General features: G+C 44.5%; 1 protein-coding gene across 4 annotated transcripts in view; it reads right to left on the minus strand.

Moving 5' to 3' along the window:
- CLIP2 (CAP-Gly domain containing linker protein 2) overlaps positions 1–21,118 on the minus strand; it is a 94,979-nt gene that overhangs the window by 55,077 nt on the left and 18,784 nt on the right. For all 4 annotated transcript variants that reach the window (XR_010030252.1, XM_063174017.1, XM_063174019.1 and 1 more), the window contains exon 2: positions 8,549–8,769. Coding sequence is in view for 3 of the 4 variants with exons in the window: in XM_063174017.1 (XP_063030087.1) it covers positions 8,549–8,660 (112 nt within the window). In the remaining variant the exon portion in view is untranslated. The remainder of the gene's footprint in view (positions 1–8,548; positions 8,770–21,118) is intronic.

Consider the following 21,118-nt stretch of genomic DNA (forward strand, 5'->3'; position numbering starts at 1 on the left):
CTGAGTCATCTACTTCATTCCAAATACCTGGCTTTAACAGCTAAGTATCCAGCTCAAAAGGCAATGAGCTGCACATGAACAGGCATCATTGGCAGAAAAGCCAAGTCACCTATTTGCAGTGGATGTCTTTTTTGTTTGTCTTTTTTTTTGAAAGTAAACATGACCATGACCCAAATCTAATCCTAAAATACATGAGCTATGACACAAACACAGCAAGTGTTCTCAAACCAAACGGGGCTAAGCCTCAGTGACCACCAGAAATTGCATCAAACACCACTCCATGAGTGGTGGTGGGGAAACTGATGATGTGAAGTGAGATATCACAGATAAAGCTTGGGAGGTGATGAGTTAGGCTGCACAAAGACTGAGCACAGGCCCCAGTGGGCACCCTGAGCACACACTCTGCTCCATTCCCAGTACATATTACTGGTATGAAAGACTCACATGTGGATTATGACTCTCTCTCAAGCCACTTCTTCATCACTTGATCAGATGATCAGTTTTAGACTTTTATCTTCTGAACACCCAGCCAGGACAGAGTCAGTCACTGAGGATGATACCCCCAAGCCCTTTTGAGAGTTCAGAATTTTCTCATCATACCATCTTCACCTGAAATTCTTCTGTTCAAATCTCCATCAAACCCTTCTAATTTCTGACAAGATTTTTTTTCTGAGCAAATACCTCCAAATAAAATATTCTGTAGGAAGTATTTCTGTGAAATTATACAGCAATGCAAAAGGCTCCTGAGGTCTTCAGGAACATGAATCCTAAAGAACTGTGCAGATTTAAGTGTGAAATAAGACAAGCATGAGCAGGACAGAAAGTTACCCTGTAGCTCAGTGACTGCACACCCTCAGCCAAATCCCAAAGGCAATGATGTTTACAGACACAACACTTCAGGCAGTGGAAAGGAAATGGCATCAGAGAGGGAAGCTGCTGCTCCTGTGCCAGAACTGGGAGGACAAAAGGTGAGAAAAATCTGCTGGCCAAGATAACTTCCACTTTCACCTCTGACTTACAGGATGACATGGACAAGAGCTACTTCTTTAGGTTGTCTTGGGTGTGTAACATGGGTAATACTTGTAATAATTTGTCACACCTTTCAAGCTTTACAGGAGGTGCTGAGGCAGTCAGGAAGATTTCATGTGTGCATAGGAGCTTATAATTACAGAGAGTGAGAGTGACCTACAGCTCCTGCTTGGCAGGAATTCCTCAATCAGGCTGGGAGCACTCCTGCAGCAGAGTTCTCCTGCTGCTCTACAACTGCACTACCTCACACAAACTAACTCCTGAACCTTGGGGCAGGTTCAGCTTTTAAGAGGAACTCATGGCTAAGTCCATCACTGCCTTCCTCTGAGACCATTTAAAAGTCCCCGTTCACAAACATTTCCTTTCTCACAAAGAATTCTGCAGACACATGCATGGAGTGAAGTGCTCTGCTGCATCCACAGTGCAGATGTAGCACACAGGACACATATTTACTGTGCTGGGAAACAGCATTGCCAAACATTTTGTAGCAGAGAGACCAACAACTGTATTTTGAATAGAGCTGCTGAAGTCACAGACAGCTCAGTTTTGACAACTCTTATAATTTTAGAATGAGTGTTGTGATAAAACAGTGTTTTCCTACAGCTCTCACTCCTGCAAAAAAACCAGTTTCTCTCTCTTATGGGAACAAGATATTAATTTACTTACTAGCATTTTCATTAAAAAGTAAATATCCTACTGAACTTAAAATAAATAGAGAATAATATTTGTATTCTAAATGTTTTAAGGCTTCTGTGGAGATCAAGTCACCTACCAGACTGCTTGCAAGGAGGATGCTCACATGCAGGGTCAGTGTGTGCTGGTTAATTCCAGCCTCTGGGAAATTTTATGTACCAACAGCCTGATGCCACTTTAATTCAGCAGACTCTCATCCCAAATCCATCTATGCCAAAGGGAATCTTTCCTTCAATTTCAATGAATATTGGCTCAGGGCTTTAATGATTAATCTGCTCTAGCTGGATTAGTGCAGTTTTTGGAGGCAGCACATGCAGGGGCTGATCCCACCCTGAAGCTGCATCCCCACTCTGATGGGCGTAAGCACAACCACAGTGATTCCACTGCAGACACCCCAGCCCAGCTGAACAGGATTCAGTTCATTATATTCCAACCTCCATAAGCTGAACATCTGTGGGAAGCAGATTTTCTGTCCCTGCTGTTCTGTGAAGAGCTACAGACAGAGGGAGCAGGAGGGTGTCTGACCTCCATATGTCTTTGCTGTGTGCTCATGCCTCACCCACAATGAATGAGCTGAATATCAAGGATTAACTACAACAAGTCCTTCTAAGAGTATCTAATCATTAAGACAATTAAAATCAGACTCACAGCTATCTCTATATGTTTCCTGTAAAGCTGATAAAACTAAGATTGATTCAATGCCCTTTTATACTGCTTGGAATGCTCTGGATCACTTCTTGGGAGAGGAACTCCACCAAAGGGGGTTCTTCCCTTCAGGAGGGGAACCAGAAAGGGTGGAGGAACCTCCACCTTCAAAAACCCCAGTACAAAAGGTATTGCAGAGTGCAGGATGGCAGGCAGAGCAGCTCAGGAAAGGCACGGGAGCTGAATACAAGCCCTGTGCAAACAGCCAAGCCAGAACACTTTGGCACATGAGGATGAGAACAAACATGAAGAGTCTCAGGACAGCATCTGTGTCCATGAGTGACTGGATTTGGATGGAGGGACATAACCCCCACTCAGGGCACTTCAGCCAAACCCCAGCAGTGATGAGGGGACACACTCAGGCTCTAATGATCCCTCAGCAGAGCTGCCCCCATGCCTGCTGCAGTTCTACTCCTCAGCTGCACCTCAGCCCTGGATCAGCAGAACAGCAACTCTCAGTTGCAGTTTTTCCTGTTCAGCCCCTGAAAACAATCTTCCTTTCTTTCAGATACCTGTTAACTCCTTCACCAGGTGACTGACTGCCTGCGCAGACCCAGATCCTGCAGCTCTGGCTGCTGATGGAGTGCTGATCTGCTGACACTGCAACAGAGGCATTTGATCCTCAAACACCTCCCTGGCACCTCATCCTAATTCCCCAAGGAACTGAGGACACTGTGTATACAGAGCCATTAACATAAATCACAAAATGACCGGGTTGGAAGAGACCTTCAAAATCATCACGTCCAACACAGCCCTAACACCTCAGCTAAACCCTGGCACCCAGTGTCACATCCAGATTTTGTTAAACACACCCGGGGATGGGGACTCCACCACCTCCCCAGGCAGCCATTCCAATATTTTAGTACTCTTTCTGTGAAAAAACTTCTTCCTAATATCCAACCTGTATTTCCCCTAGCACAGCTTAAGACTTTGACTTTTAAGACTGTGACCTCTGGTTCTGACAGTTGTCATCTGGAGAAAGAGCCCAACCCCACCTGAGCACAAACACCTTGCAGGGAATTGTGCAGAGAGCTCATCAAACTTCACCAATGACACATTTCCAGCAGGATCACTAATCCAGGCTTGCTGTGTGGATTTAATTGAGGACAGCACTCAGATGGGAGCTGACAACACCAATCACTCCATGAGGCCTGATGCAAAACAGCAAAACCAAATGTTTGCTAGCAATAATAGCAGCCTCTGGCCCTGTGATGTGGGGTCTCCTCTCTCACTTCACCAGCACACAACACCCCAAGTTAATATAAATCAAGAGGCACAAAGCCTTTGAACAGACAAGAATTAGCTCCCTATGTCTGTGCCAGTCAATCAGTTGCTCTGGACATTACAATCCTATTTCTTTTGTTGCAGACAAAACAGTGGTTTAGTCTTTAATATTATTTGGGAATTAGAATTACTAGATTGATACAAAATCAGAGAGCCTCAGCAGTTTCTTGCAGCTTTATAAAAAAAGCCTGTGTTAAGATGCCACCAAACCACCAATAATTACCTGAGGACAACCTACTCAAGTTCTTTCTTAATACTGAGGCATAAATTCCCCAGGAAGGACATCATCCCTCCCTCTGTATTTTACCACAGAAAATTCTAGAAGCAACAGAAATTCCTTCTTACTGCTATGCATCCAGCCAACTTAACTTAAAAAACATCCTGAGAAACTTGAGGTGTGAACAACTGATTTCCAAGTTAATTTACCAAGATGTTGCTGTTAACACTGTGGCAGATAAATAAAAAGGAATGAAGATTTTCCACTGAGAAAGAGCAAGGCAGTAAATGCACAAGAGAGCCAAGGTGGTGGTGAGATGGAGGATCCTCCAGCAGAACTGAGACAGGTACAGATCAAGAGAGACTTGGCCACAGAATGGCTGAGTGTCAAACTAGAAGCAGCCCTCAGAACATAATCACATTTCTAGAAAAGAAATTTAAAAGGAAAAGTTAACCCCCTCAAGCAAACTCAGCCCTGAGAGGCACAGCAGTGACTGTCCCCAGCAGGGACCAACCTCAGCCCCAAATGCACCCAAACCCCAAATGCAACCAACCAGGACCCAATACCCAACCCAGCCTTATCAAACCCTCATTACAGCATATTTTAGTTTAATTACCCTATGGAGGCAGTCATCCCATTCTCCTTAATGGCCCTGGGAACGTTCCAGTCTGCTTCACTCTTCTTTTCAGTGAACAAAAGCAACACACAGTGTTTGCAGAGCAGACACTATGCCAACATGATTAGCCTTGTGCATTTATTCTTCATGAAAAATAATGCATGTACACTTACATGAAAACAGGAAGGCATTGCCAGGCTCCCAGCAATATGCTGTACAGTTTAGCTCTCAAAGCAAAGTTTTTGGCAATAAAACTAGGTAACTGCTGAAAAACAGTTTTGATATTGTTAGCCATGCCTAATATGAAATTCATGTGACAGATATTTGCACTTGCCCGTTCAGAAAGACAGGATCCATCTGTAAAACCCAAGGTCTCCTCTGGATTCTGACTGGATGCACATAAGTCTCACAGAAAACTCAATCAGTTTGGGCTTTCTTGCCTCCAGCACTGAAGTCTCAGTGTTGCCCAGCCCCATCTGCAAATACAAGTATTTCTGTTGTCCTCTGTCTTTTGCTAGATTTTTTAAATTGAACAAGAGATTTAAGAACCATAAACAAACACTAGAGCCAGCTGACAGCCAAATCAAGTATGAAAGGCAAATTTCTGCTCCAACCACATCACTCTAACACTGCTCTGAGCAGACAAAACCCACTCTGAAATGTGAATGCTTCTCTTCCCAGCAGCTTTCACCTGTTCCACCAGCTGGGAGGGCTCTGTGGGCCCATTCATCACAGCTTCCATTCTCTTTCCATCTTTTTCCAGGCTTTTCCAGGAGGAGGGTGGGAAAGGAACTGAGACATATGAGAAATCCAAATATTATACTGAGCTCTTTACCCATGACCCACACCTTTAGCACAGAAACCTCTCCTGAATGTGGGGTCAAGAGCAGTGACTTTACTTGAAACATGGGAAATAAGCCAACACATTTGTGGGAAATGCTCTCCTAAGGCAGCTAGAGATGAATTTTCAGGCTGGTTAAGGAAAATAGTTACTGCAAAGCAGCAGAACTTATTTTTTCCATTGTTTCAGCTTTACAGGAGAGAAGGGAGGGGGATAGCCAGCATGGACATTACTCAAGGCTAATTTCTTCCAGGAGTCCATGTCAGCTGCCAGTTCCCCACTGACTTTCAGAAGAAATGGCAATTTCTGTTCTTTTAAAAAAAGCCTACAACCACAGCAAGCCAATGCACCTAACCCAGACAAAAGCTCTTATTCCTAAAGGCTCTGTGAAAGCACCAGCTCAGGTAAGGAGACACAAAAACTCTCCACTCAGGATATTCCATGAGCAGAGCTGACTCTGAATGTGTTTTCAGGAGAAATAACTCAGATACAGCATGTGTGACAAGTTGGCTCAGTGTGACTACAGCACATTTGGTCTCTGTAGAAACCTCCAGCCATGAACTGTGAAATTCTATAGAATTCACAGCATCTCCCATCTGCATTGACCCTTTTTCTGGTACATTAGATGTGAGCTGTCAAGAGTACATGGAAATGTTGAAGAGGAATCTCCCTGCCTGGGAAAGGAAGAGAGAAATAAAAGACAGATAAGAGACACTTGAGTTTCTACAAAAGAATATGAACAGGACACTGGGGAAAAGAGAAAGGAGAAATCAAAGCAATTTGTGTATTCCAGAGTAAGAATAAAGGGAAGTGCCTCCACTTGCACCTGTGCAGACAAGGTTGATAAACTTTTGGGAGGGGGAGAGGATCAAAGTGTGGAGCTTTTAAAAATTCATTTGCTAATGGCTCTGACACACCTTAGGTACAACTGGAGAACAGGCATCTTCTCTTATCATGCAATCTGAAAGATATAATCCCCTTTTGGGTTCTTTCCCCAAGCTCCCAGAGCCAATGAACATCTCAGAGGCAACAGACTGGGCACTGCTGCAGTTTAATTCTGTGCTTTGTTAGATTTGTGGTTCTCTTCTGCAACTACATTTCAGGATTTTGAGATTTCTATCCTCCACCCAGGTAGCAAATTCATATAGATGAGTGTTGCAGCTCTGAATTTTGTAACACAAACCACTCTGGTTTTCTTCCATCAAGCTCCAGAAAATACAGACTTCTCCTTTGGCTGGCAAAGAGGAGGGTAAGTGCAGAGGCAAGGAGTAAGGCAGCAGTTCAGGGGCATGTAATGAATTTTCGTGGAGTCAGGAAAAGCTTGTCAGCCTCCCAGGAAGCACCTTCAGTGCAGACACAGGTCATGGAGCTCATGGTGTCTGCAGGGCTTCTCAAACACCTCACACACAGACTCCTCCTTACAACTTTTTAAGACCTCATATAAAATCTAGTGGCCCAGATCTGACTAATCCCAGGAAATGTAATTAAATTAAATCCAGCTTCCACAGCCATCTACCACCAGCTTCTTTGGCTGCAGGCATTCCCAAAATTAACATCAGTGCCTGCTATGGTTAAGGTTTCAGTGATGTGGACTGGCTCTGGAATAGATTTAAACCACTTTAACACAAAATAAGAATATTTTCTATTGTAGTTTTCCCCTACCAAAGGCTGAATCCCTTGACTGTGCTGGGGCTGGGCCCCACATCCAGCAGAGATCTGCTGCTCTCAGAGAAGGGCACACAGGCAGGGCAGCAGGATTTTGGGATGCACACTTTGCTCACAGAGAGCAGCAAGAGGCAGCTGGCCAGAGTTTTGTGAGCTCTGCAGGAGGAAGAACATGTGTGGGCCATGCAGGGACACAGCTCCTGAGCAGGGCACTGAGAGAAGGGCCACAGGTAACACCACAGCCCAACCCTGCTGTACACCCAGCCCACATTGTTTAAATAACCCCACTGTGCTCTGTTCTCACCCTCCAGGTAGGAATGGCTCAGGAATGGCTCAGGAATGGCTCAGGAATGGCTCCACAATTTCCAAAAGTCCCCTGGACTATCCTGACAGGCAGAGGAGCAGCAGTACATCTGTCACACAGCACCAACCCACCATCACAAGACTTCTCCCCTTCTCCATGCCCACCTTTTTCCAGGAATAAGCCTCAGAACTCCTCAAGCAAAGGTCAGAATCCATTTGGAGCCTCCCAGGGCACTTGGCTGCACATCCCCTGGTGGCAGATGGCTGGAGCTGAACAAGGCACAAAGGAACTCCAGCAAACAGGAGCTGCATTCAGCCCAGAGGTTGCCTTGACCCTGCCACTGCCTGACCCTTTCATACCACAAGACACACACCAACTGTGCCTGCTGAGATGCCACTACAAAGCCTCTGGGGTGAAGAGAGGCCTCAGATCCTTTGCCTCATTTTGGTGTTTTTCATGTGATTAAAATCAACTGAAAGCAACTCCACAACATGCTGCAGTTGTAAATCCAGACCAAGCACCTTGAGAGAGTCACAACAGGGCAGAGACAGCCTTTTTAACAAAGTGAAATGAAAAACATGAAATACAAAACTCCCATCTGGAATAATAGATGCACACACTGGAGTTCAGGTTCATTTCTCAATCACAGTGTGGATCTAGTCCAAGATACAAATCCTATAGCATTTCCATACAGCCTATAAGAATCATTACATTACCATACTGTGTTACATTTTAAACCCTAAAAACTCCTCTTTGGGCCCCTTCTGCCAAGCTGTAGGGTCTGCTCTGACCCTTGGGCCTGTCTGCAGGCAGAGGGTGTTGTTCCATCAAAAGGGGATCACCTTCAGCTGGCCACACCATTGTTTTCCAGTTGTTCAGTAACAGGGATCTCAAAGCTTGCTTTCATTTCAATCTCACTTACAGTTTCCATATCCTCAAAATCTTTTGCCAGACAATCATATTTATAAGGCTTTCCTGCTTCATCTTCCCCAACACCACCCACTCCACAACTTGCCAGTTCTGTGCATCACCTGGGAGAGGGAGCCCATTTATTCACCCTGGTACACTTGTTTTGATCCCTTAACCCACACACAGATGGGAATTTCACATCCCACAGAACATTGGCTCCACCAGCCCAGTGCCTCCAGGCCAGGCAGTCCCTGGGGCAGCTGATGCCCTGCATGGAGCCCTCACCTTCCTTGGAGCCAGTGGTGGCAGCAGCTGTGCTGGTCCCTGATGCCCGTCCCACAGGGCTGGAGTGCTTCCCAGCCCTGCCTGGGATTTTAAGTCCACTTGGTTTCAGCATGATTCCTCTCTCCTGTAGCTCAGGCTCCTGCTGCCAGTGTCTCCAGAGCTGTCCTGGGGTCACTGCTCAGGATTCTTGATGGTGCACCTCTTCTTCCATGGTCACACACCTGGGGGAGAAGAGCACAAAGAAATCAGATTCAGAATGAGCAGGAGAGCGTGGACCAGGCTCCCAAAAAGCAGTGCCCAGCTCTGTTCTCACAGCCCTAGGGGAGCAGAATCTTTCATTTCTTCTCCTATAAAACAAGGGTGATCATTTCCCTCATCTCCATGATACTCTTTTTTAAATCAGTCTCAAAGTTGTGGGCCAAAGGTGAAACTTCCCAGAGCCATTAAACAAGTATTTAAAACAGTTTGGGATTTGAGTAACTGAAATGGTTTTGACTGGTTTTAAATCCTAAAGCCTCAGTTCAGCACCTGCCAAGTCTCTGTGGTGCTGTCAGAGCCCTGACAAAAGGCACCACCCTTCATGCACAGCCCTGGGTCTCATGGAAAGGAAGAGGAAAAGCTAAAGGAAATTTTTGACCAATATTAACCCCCTTGACTAAAAACACTGTTTTTAGTAAAAAACTTTCCTGATTCTGCTGAATGCTCAGAGCAGCCTCTCCAAATTGGCAGAGGAAGGAAGGACAATGCCAGTGTCTGGGGTTTTCAGCTCTATTCCTTAAAAACAAATCCAAAAACTTATCACAGAAAAAAAAAAAGGAATTTGACCCTATGGATTTACAAGAAAATTTGAAAAAAAAAAAAAACAACCAAACCCCCAAATTTCCTGAAACTTAAGCATAACTCTACCGACTATTTATTAGTGAAGTCACAACCCTTCCTTATTTAATTCCCTTCCCTGAAGGCAAATGGAATAAAAACTCCAAATTCCTTGCAAGGATGTTGCATCAGCAAGCACATTTTATGACAAGAAAGGAGAAATAAAGGAAATTACTAAGTTGTTAAAAGAAAAAAAAAAAAAAAGGCAGTAACATTCCTAATGGATAAAGAAAAATAATAAAAAATTGAGCCTATCAGCCAAAAGGAATCTTGAGGCAGGGAGTCAGCAGGCTAGAATGTGGAGGAAAAAAAGGTGGCAGCAGAGTAAACCAGGGACAATGCCAACCTAACAGCAAGGAGAGCAATCCAAGGAGCAGCCAGACACTGGGGACACTTTCCTGGGCAAAGGAAAAGAGGCAGCACCCCTGAGAATCAAAGATTTACAGATGCTGCAAGGAGGAATTGCAATAATGGGATGGGAAATGATTGAGGCATGAGTAAGGACTTGAACAGAGGCTGGGTCAGAGCGAGCAGAGGGCTGGCAGGGCTCCAGGAAAAGCTGCAGGCAGACACAGAGGAGGGAAAACCACAAGGAAAATTCCAAAGCTGTATTCCTGAGGGCTCACAAATATCTAAAACACCAAAGTGCAGCAAGTCAGTCATCCTACATCAGCTTAAAGGGACAGAGAAAGGAGGGATCAGCAGAGACATCCTGGGAGGGAGCCTGAGCAAAAACCTGAGGGATCAAAGCCTTTTCCCCATGTGCCCACCAAGGTGTTCAACAGCTGGGCTGGGTTCAGACACCTGCAGATATTCAGGGCTGGATGCTCCAATCACATCACCCACAGCAGGAATAACAGACAAGACAAGAAACTCTTCCTAAGGAAGAGAAAAACCCAACCTTTCTGCAGCAGAGCTGGTGGGAACAGCTCTGAGCTGGACAGGAGGCTGCAGCTTCCAGCTCTGTTTAGCATAAAACAGGGAGACAAGGAGCTCAATCTGGAGGTGAGAAACACTGATCAGCCAGGTTCCTGTTATCTGCCAAGCCATCAGATGTGGCATCTCCCACCCACTCCCTCTCACAGTGCACATTTTGCCCAGGGCTGGCTTTGATTTTACAGACAAACTTGATTTCTAACTCTCCTGCTGGCAGGTGATGTGCTCTACCTACAGATCTCCATCCATCCCCTCCAGCCTGAGAGCCTGCTCTCTCCACAACATGACTTACTCCTGAATTCACTCATTTCTTGATCCTACTTTTTGGTTACGAGGTTGGATGGTGTACTCAGGATTATGCAACCTGGAGCTGCTGGTGCTTCCACAAAGCTGGCTGAATTAACCAGGAAGATAAAAAGACACAGGGAAGGAAAAAACAGCAATAGAGAAGAATTTAAGTAGGAAAAAGTGCCAGAAGAATAAAAGGATTTTACAGTTTTTCAATATTCTGTTAGAGAGCATCTCTGGATCCTTAACTTTGCAGCCAGAACCACATAAACTTTGGGGAACAGTGAATTTAGTGTGTTCCTCTATATTTAGTGTGTTCCTCTGTTTCGCTGCTCATCTTTGAGCAAACAGGAACTTCAGTTCATCCTCTCTCCACATCTCACTATCCCTAAAGATCAGCTGTCCCCTCCCATCACAGGATATTGTGATTTTTCTGCTTTTTCTCAGGACAACTGGATATTTTTACACTGGGGAGAGAAACAACAGGAAGTGTATTCCCACCACATAAATATTTCTGCCAGGAATCTTTACACAAACACATTTGCTTTCAACACACTGATGTTAGAACCAAATGAACTCCACAGGCTGCTAATCATGCTCCCCTTGGAACAGACAGATGCTTTTATCCTGAAACACAGCCAGTTTGTGAAAAACACCAATCACTTGGTTTTAAAATTTTAAAAGTTTAATAGTAATAAAATGGTTATAAAAAGAGTAATAAAATTAGAGTAATAAAAATTTGGACAATTTGGATTAGGACAATATGAGACAATAAAAACAAAGAGTTATGGACAGTCTGGGTACCTGTTTCTGGGCAAAATAAGCCCAAAAAAGGACCCACATTAACAGAGGATTAACCCTTAAAATCAACAGCCTGTTGCATATTCATACTCATACAAGATGCATAAATTCCATTCAAAGAAAAGATTCTGTCTGGTCAGTGTCAGCTTCTTCCTATGAATCCTGGCTGCATCTTCAGGGCTGAGCAGGGTGGGAAGAGGTTGGCTTCTTCTGATATTGAAGCAATAAATTCTCTTTCTCTGAAAGATTGAGGTGTCCTGTGGCTGCTATCTCAATGAGAATACCTCATTCTTCTCTTTAAAAAGTATCTTACACAGCATAGTTTCTATTTTACCATTAAGTTATAACCTAAAACTATATTTAACACATTACTTAAGACAATTAATACAGCATCACTTTCTAACATAACACATATAATATTCATTTTAATATTTGCCAAAAGCCAATCATAAAATAGGCATTTTTCACACAGTTCATGGCCACACTCCCTGGGGTCAGAGATTCAAAACCTTCTCAAATGCCACTGGGAGTCAGAGCAGATGCCCTGCCTGGCTGTGCCACAGCCAGGGCCAGCTGCCTCAGCACACCCTGCACATTCATCACCACACAGGGAAATGAGGATGAAATGGAGTAAATTTTACTCTAAATGCAGTTTGTCAGTGCTACACAGATAAAAATAAATGTCTGGGATGCTTTTAAAGAAGTCTGAGTGTGCTGCTAGGGACAGATACTCCTTCTCTGTCACCAGCTTCTCCCCCACTTCAACACAAATATACATGAGCTGATTTTTAGGAAGCTCTGAACACTCAGCTATTCCAAATGACACCATTAGGTCATCTTTACCACCCAGAGCTCTGCTGCCTGAGCCATCCTAGTCCCACATTAGTTCCTGGCTGAGTGATGCAGCTTTTATGCTGCAGAAATATCCTTGGCCTGGGACACAGGCCAGCATCTCCACAGGGCACTGCCCTGCTCCATTAGAGATAACAACATGCTCTGAGCTCCCATACAGAACCCTCAGCTTCCCAACAGGCTCTATTAGAGCCTTCCTGAAAAACCTACTTCCAGCTCTTCCAAAAAATCTCCTTCCAGCAGCAGAGGTTGAACACAGGCAGATATGTGATGTAAGAAACACATGAACCATCCCTCTTCCCTGGTACTGAAATCAGCCAGAATAGTCTTTAAGCTCTATCCAGAAACTTCAGGGGAACAGAAAATTTCTATTCTCTATATGATTTATCATTCCTGTATTCCAATCCATATTACCTGCACAAGCTGCACACTTTGCCTTCCTGCAAAACTTCATGGAAATGTGACTTTCTCCTGATACACTGTACAGAAAACCCCATCTGCTCCTATTCTCTGTGTTATTTATCATTCCCACTCCCCATATTACCTGCACAAACTGTACACTTTGTCTTCCTGCAAAACCTCATGGAAATGTGACTTTCTCCTGATAAACTGTAAAGAAAACTCCATCTGCTCCTCTGGATACTCCAGTGCCACCAGCTCTGCTTATTTTGTTTTTATTTCCTTTACAAGATATGACAGACAACAAGCATTTTCTAGATCTCTGCTAGATTCTTCCAGCAGTGTTTCCATACCAGGATGAATGGTTCTGTCTGTTCCCACAACCAAGAAAAGCATCCCAGGAATGCACAACACAAAAACCAGCATCAAACAACCAAAATATTCCCTTCCCCATCTTTCTACCAGAAAGGGGGACAGCTGAATGTCAGTCACATCAACTCAGACTCAGAAAGGGGAATTGTCTGGGGGTGATTTTATGATGATATTTTATTTACTCATCTGCTTTATGGCCAGAATATTTGGGGTATCTTTAAGAGGAGCCAGGGCAGGGTCACAGCCTGGGATCGCTCCAGTGTGCTCTGGGGATGTGAGCCTCATAGGCTCAGATTAAAAAAGGGGAACTCTCTGGGGCTGATTTTATCATGATATTTTATGTACTCATTTGCTTTATGCCCAGAATGTTGGGGATATCTTTAAGAGGAGCCAGGGCAGGGTCACAGCCTGGGACCACTCCATTCAGTCGCTCTCTCCAGTGTGCTCTGGGTGGTGTGGGCTGGGGAACTGTCTTGGGGTGACTTTATGATGATATTTCATATACTTGTTAAAAATAGGTTAGAAACTGTTGTCAAATAGTTGATAATTGTTAAGCATGTACTGTTAGTTTGGTTGTTATATTGTAAAAGGGGTTTAAAGGGCAGGTATAAGAAATCCGGTACCCAAGGTACCATAACACACCTAAGGAAAGTGTAATGGGCCAATCAAGCACCTTAAACCTTCATGCAAATGAACAGAACAGAAACCAATCCAAAGGGACAAAAAAACAGGATTAAAAGGGGCATCTGACCCAGGGAACCTGTCCAGCTCCACCTGGGACATCAGGGCCATCATCGGTGCTGCAGCATCCTCAGCAGGAACGCTCCTACTCAGCCCAGGCCCCCTTGCTTTAGCCCTTTCTTTTATTAGAATAAATGCTGAAATCACTTTAGTACTGGGACTCTGGTCTCATTTTTAACATACTCATCTGCTTTACGTCCAGAATTTTGGTGGCATCGTTAAGAGGAGCTGGGGCGGGCTCACAGCCTGGGACCCACTCTGTTCAATCTTATTCCAGTGAGCTCCAGGGATGCTGCCTTGTTCTTCTTGTTGGATTGGGTTTTTTGCTAGCTTGAAACAAGAATTTTCTTCTCTTTCCTTCCCCTAGCCTGCAGGCTGTACCAGGAATTCTCCTTTTGGGTTTTTTGTTCCCTTGAACTGTTTCTGCCTTGGCTTGTGGGAGCAGTGGGGCTGCCCTGAAACAGAGAGCTCAGAGGAGCTGAACCACCAAAAGAAAGGGCATGAAACCCACCAAGAGGGCACTGAACCCACCAACAGGGCATTAAACCCACCAACAGGGCACTGAACCCACCAACAGGGCATTAAACCCACCAACAGGGCACCAAACCCACAGCTTCAGCTGCTGTGAGGAAATTCAGCAGCTTTCCCATCTGCTCTGCTCTGGGCTGAGCTCCTCTTCCCTGCCACAGACAAAGGGACCTGTCACCATTATCCAGGCCATGTGGTCAGCCCCGTCCTTTTCTTCCCTGGGCATTTTTGCTTTTTTTGTTCTTTTTTTGAGGTTTTTTTCCCCACTAGTATCAATTTCTCTCAGTGGCAGAAGGATGTTGCTGAAGCCCTTTTCTCTACAGAGGAAATGCTCATTCCAGAGCATAATCCTCTGAAATTTGTCCCCAAAACTGAGACAGGAACTGTTCTCAACTAAGTACAGATGTACAGCCAAGAGACAGCTTTCACCAGGAGCAATATATCTGGATATACCTGGCCAGCACCATGGATAATTACATGAGAGCAGCACACATTAAAAACAAACAACTGGAGGTGCTCAGAGTAAATTATTTCATATTTGATGTAATAAATAATTATATTCTTTATTATATCAATTTATTAATTGATATAATAGATAATATATAATTGACATAATATAGAATTGATATAATATATTTATATAGTATATTTAGCACACTCCCCAGAGGAAAGCCCTCATGGGTATACACAAAATAAGGATCTCCTCATGTCAACTCACAACAACTGCAAGACAGAGGAACATGTTTCCAGACACCAGACTGAGCTGGCCTGAGTCCCATCCTGTGCCTGGTGCTTCCTTCTGGCTGGATCAGGGTGGAAGAAGTGTTTACCCAGCATGACACCCTGGGCAAGGCCTGGGGATTTCACTGCAAGAGCAGATCCATGTGGAATTCCAGCCAGCTGGATCTGAATATTGCTATAACAGTTTGGTCCAGATTGAGGTTTCTAATTTTCTGAATTTGAAAATTCACACGTAAGAAATTAAATCTGAATTTTTCAGTCAGAGATGAACAGATCTTTTTAGGGATGGGGCCCATAGGGAAAAAAAAGGTAAAGAAAAGCATTTAATTATCAGACTGAGGGAAATCAACATTATCATGTTGTCTGAAAGATTAATGATAACAATGCAGAGAAGCAGGACAACACATTTTAAAAATAATTTCGACTTCAGCAAATAATCAGTGAATTCAAAGACAACTATTTGGATAGGAAAAGGTTAGCACAAGAAAGTATCTAAGACAACTTTTTGAGAATCAGTTCCTTGTGCCATTATTTAAACACTATTCCATCTTTCCTCATGTTCATGCTACAGATGAGGAACCAGGGTTTGGGATGCAGCACATTTGCAAGTGGAATTTCAGCCCTTTTCAGGGCTATCATGGCTCAATCTAAGCAAAGGCTCTGGCATCAGCCTCCAAGAGATTTCAGGGTTCCATCCCCTGATCTCTGATTCTCTCACGATCACTGGGTTTCATCCCCTGACTTCTGTCAGAGACTGTTCTAAGGTGATTTAGAAAAACCACCCACCTTAGAACAGCCCTGGAGCCACCTCTGCTGCCCCTCTGAACCAAACACCACCACTGAGGGCAGAAACCTTCAGCATCAGGCACTAAAAATGTTCAAAACAGGAGGTGAAGCTCAGCATCTCCCTGAAAATAAAATGCTAGAGAAGAATGTGATCCCCTGATCACTGGAGGAGCTCTGCACCCACCTCAGTAAGCACACAGAATAAAGGCAAAAAGCTTTCAGAGCCAAATCTGGTGCTCTTTTATTAGGCCTTATATAAAACCTTTACTGGCCTAAAGATACTGATTTTTTTTAAGTTATTTTATGTCTTGTTTCTGAGCATTTGGTTGCATCCACTCCATATTTCCAAGCCTCTCTGCACCTTCCCCACTCCCAGAAAAATGAGATTTTCAGGCAGGAAAGCCCCAACTCCTTGAGTTCTTACTTCTGGATATTTTACACCAGGAACAAGAGCAAATAAAGATTTGGTGCTCCAAGCTCCCCACCTCACAACACTGACCATGCTGCAAGGGTGGGGTACGGATTTCAAGAACAGAATTTTGCCTTGAAATCCAAATCCAAGGGCCAGACTTGTGTGAAAGGGCCAGGAAATGAATCCCATCAGGGACAGGATATGATAACGCCAAACTGCAGCTTTGCTGATAGAGACAGAGATTATGCTGAGAAGAAAAGGCCATTTTATCTCTTAATTCCTTAAGATGCTCCATCCCATCCAAGGTAATTGTGCCATTCCCTTCTCACTTCTCTGATTAGTTACCCCTGACAAGCCAGCAGAAACCCATTTCTGAAGCACGTGGAAGATTAGGAGTAAATCCTTGCACTTAAGTATAGAGGAAATTATAGAGGAAATTAGAGACTCATTTTTAATTAAGGTCAGATTCCTCTCCCAAGAAAACCTTTCCTTCTCCCATAGAGGGAATGGAGACAGAGCACTGCAGGAATGAAAAGTGTGAAAAATACATATTTTATGATTGGCTTTTTGCAAATATTAAAATGAATATATGAGTTATTTTAGAAAGTTGTGCTGTATTAATTTTCTTAAGTAGTTAAATATAGTTTTAGGTTATAACATAATGTTAAAATAGAAAATATGTAAGATACTTTTTTAAAGAGAGAACTTGCTCCAAGGTGGCAGCCACAGGACACCTGAATCTTTCAGAGAAAAAGAACTTATTGCTCCCTTATCAGAAGAAACGAACTTCTTCCCACCTTGCTCAGCTCAAGAGGAAGAAGCTGACACTGACCAGACAGAATCCTGTGTTTGAATGGAATTTATGCATCATCTATGAGGTGTATGATTATGCAACAGGCTTTGCTTTTAAGAGTTAATCCTCTGTTCACCTGTGTCCTTTTTTTGGGCTTATTTTGCCCAGAAAGAGGTACCCAGACTGTCCCTAACTCTGTGTTTTTATTGTCTCATATTGTCCTAATCCAAATTGTCCAAATTTTTATTACTCTAACTACTATTTTATAACCATTTTATTACTATTAAACTTTTAAAATTTTAAAACAAGTGATTGGCATTTTTCACAAAAGGAGCATACTGCTCACAGTTATATGTAGTGAAAATCAGGGAATTCTGACAGCCATCAGGTTTTTTCTCTCCTGCAGTTGGAGAATTCAAATAGATTTTCAGCCATAAAGCTCAGTTGTCACTACATAATTTCCCTGACAAGTGTGAAGTGCTGTTAACCTCCAGAGAAGGTGTGTTTAGTCTTCTTGCTCACTCAAATTTTGTAAAAATTAGCACAGAATGCCAAGAGAAAGCCTAGAGGAGTTTTAAATAAAAGCTCAGGTATTTTTAAAACTAATTCTAACCTCTGTGATAGACCAAACATCCTGTGATTTACTTCTAAAACAAGATTTTTTTTAAAGGAACAATATGCAAAACGCTCCTATTGCACTCTAAAAACCACAATGCAAGTCCTGAGGCAAAGTGCAGAGAGAAGAAGCCAAAGTACATTGAAGGAAGTCATGACATAACCTGTGGAGCAATTTATGGGCTGGATGAGCCTGTGCTCCTCACACTGGCAGAATGCCTCCTGAGGACTGATACAGCAGATAGCAGCAGCTCTGTACTAATTGCAGAGCACAACTATCTCTAATTTGTGGGGAAATTCCTGGACATGCTGTTGGTTCTGCATGAGCTTCTGCTCCCTGGAGTTCATCCCTGGGGTCAGGGGACAGTGTCCCTGCAGAGATTCATTAGGGCACGACACCAAAGCTGCAGGAAGGGAACAGAATGTGCACAGAGGTTTCACAACTGCTGTCCTGCAGGTCAGCTCTGACTTGATTTATCACCACTCTGTTCCATTAGAGAAGGAGGCTTTGATAAAATCCAAGTTTTCTGTTCACAGAAAATCTTATTTTTCAAAAACAGCATCTGGAAGAGAAACATGAGGACAGCGAGCCAAGTGCAGGAAACACAATGATACATGACATATATATTCCATTATAATGGCTTGGCATTTGTCTGCTGGAGAAACAATTTCTGTAATTAAAAATGAGCTATACAACAACCCAGCCATGCTGTGCAGAGCTGCAGAAGGATCTGAACTTTGGGAATTTCCTCACTTTTGACTGCTGATTTAGCACAGCACTAAAGTTCACTCTGGCACTTTATCTGTTACTGACTGGAGTTCAGATGAATACATGTATTTTAATTTGTGCACTTCTATAAACTAACCTCTGTCCTGAACTTTGATTATGAAACAAAATCAGGACCTGGGTGCCTTCTGCCCTTATTTCCCCCCTTTTACAAGGCAGGCTCTGCAGGCCAGCCTGTCTGATGGCACTGCAGTTGCACCACTTTAAACTTGCAGATGATTTGGTTAATAAAACTAGGATGCAACAAGCTCCTGGTGTACCTTGGGACACACTGGGCTTGCCCCTACAGTCCTCAGTGTGCTCCACTAATGCTGCCCAGTGTCCACACACACCCTCAAGTGCACCAGGAAAAGGCACCATGCTAATGCAATCCTTTTGTAATGGTCATCCCAGGATGAAACAGAAGCCTTGTCCTGGGCCCTGCAGGTGTAACATCTACTGCAGAACCTCCTCAGAACAACCCCAGTGCAAACACCAAGGGAAACCTGGCCCTGCCTCTCCACAAGCTGCCAAAAGCTCAGGCAAGGGATGCAGGATAGGAATACACAACCCTGCCCCTGCTGCAGCCTCTTTCCATGAGTTCTGAAACCTCTGTATGAGATATTTCATTCCAAACAATTTCAGCCTTTGCTGCCCAGGAGAGCCCCCAGCAGTTGCCAGTCCCAGTTTATCCAAGCCAACCTTCTGCCCACCTGTGCCCTTTGCACAGCTCTGGCCCCCTCCCACCGTGCCCAGCTGCCAGGAGAGCTCTGCCCTTGCTCTGCCTTCTCTGTGCCCTGTGAGCAGGCAGTGCTCTCCTTTGAGGAGTCCTGGGGTATGACACTCACCAGTTCTGGGTCATCTCAGCTGACTTCTCCAAGCCTCCTCACTTGAGCTCAGTCTGTTCTAGACATGGGCAACCCAAAGTGCAGGCTGCATCCCAGGCAACCTCACCAGGCCAGGGACAAACTTTATACCAAACATCATGAGCTGACAGAATCTCATTCCTTCAAACAAAGCAACTGCTTCCAAAAGGTTAAAGAATAATTAACCCCTCTTCACACTCTGGGTGTTAAGATACAACAGCAGAGAAGCTAACAAGTAAATATAGACTATGGTAGAAGCAGTTGGGTTGGAAGGGACCTCTAAATATCCAATCTCTAGTGACCCATAGCTAAGATCCAGCACTGACAGCCAGGACTCCTGCTTCCCTCTGCCACAGGGGCCACTGATGTCCTGGCTGCACACAGAGGGATGGTGACAGTGCCACTCTGAGGGGGCAGAGCAGGGGGTTACACCACTGGTACCTCTGGAAAGAGCTGATGTCACCAAACCAAAGACACTGAGCAGCGGCAAACCCCCTCGCCTTTTGGGACACCAAGGGCAAAGCCCATCCCCTGTCCCCACACAAACATCCTGCTTGTTCTTTTCCTCATGGAACAGAGCAGTGCTGGACACTCTTGTTCCCAGCACCCTCCTCCTCCTCCCTGCTGATTCACCAGCCCAAACTCAGCCTTCCATTTCAGCAATGACCTCTGGGCTGTGGGCATTAATTGCTGCCTTCTCTACAAACACTGCTAACCCTCACTGACACTGCCATATCCACACAGCTCCCACCACAACCAGGGGTGCAGACAGGGAGAACAGTAATCTGGAGAGTTTGCTTTCAGTCATTTTGTGTTAATCATGGAGTTTCTTAATTTACCACCTGCAACCTCACTCATGTCACACACTCCTCACACAACAGGAGTTTGGACAGCTCATGGACCTTAAAGTACAAGAAGGAACACATCTTATTCAAATTATACCCTATCATATATCACATCCCTATCAATGGCCAAAACCACAGTTTTGGCAAGTTATAATACTGACAGATAGAATCTGGGTGGCAAGAGGAGATAAGATATCAAATTGGATCCTTTTTCCTCACACCCTGCCTTGCAAAAGCCAGTGTTTACTGTGGATTGCACCTCATGGAGAGAGGCAAGATCCCAGCTCAGCCTCTGGGCACTGAGCAGCACAGGATGGCTCCCTAGGATGAAATGCATGGGAGTTGGGATTGCAGTTTCTAGGGAGGGAGAAGATAAATCCCCACCCTGTGCAGTCAGATTGCACAGGAGGTGTGCAGACCCACATGCCCACCCCACAGGACCTGCTGGGGTGGCAGGAACAGGAGATGTTGCCACATCTGGGCCAGGCTGTCAGTGCCAGCCTCCTCCCACAGCAGCAGAGAGGCAGCAGGAGCTGGGGTAAGGCTCAGCCTGGTTTCTGTCAGCAGCGCTGTCCAGACACTGCCATGCCACTGAGGAGCACACACAACAGTCTGTGATGTGTAGATGCCAACAGCCAAAAGGAAAGGGTCTGCACAGACAGATCAGTGCTAAAAATGAGTAGGCAGGACAGATGGAGCAGCCCACCCTACTCCTGGAGTACCACAGCACTACCTGTTCCAGCTGGAGCTTCAGAGTCACAGGCTGCTTCTGTTCCCCTAGTGCAGGCAAAGCCACAATCATGATTTGTACAGAGATCAGATACAATCTCACCTAGCCAAGCAAGCACAGTGCCCTTACAACAGCAGCCTCCCTACATCACAATGCAGAGCAGTGGCACAACATCTCTAACTCAAACTGGTCGTGTTTCAGCCAAAAAGCAAGAGCAAAAACT

Source organism: Melospiza melodia, chromosome 21, assembly GCF_035770615.1.
Source record: "Melospiza melodia melodia isolate bMelMel2 chromosome 21, bMelMel2.pri, whole genome shotgun sequence".
Classification (NCBI taxonomy): domain Eukaryota; kingdom Metazoa; phylum Chordata; class Aves; order Passeriformes; family Passerellidae; genus Melospiza; species Melospiza melodia.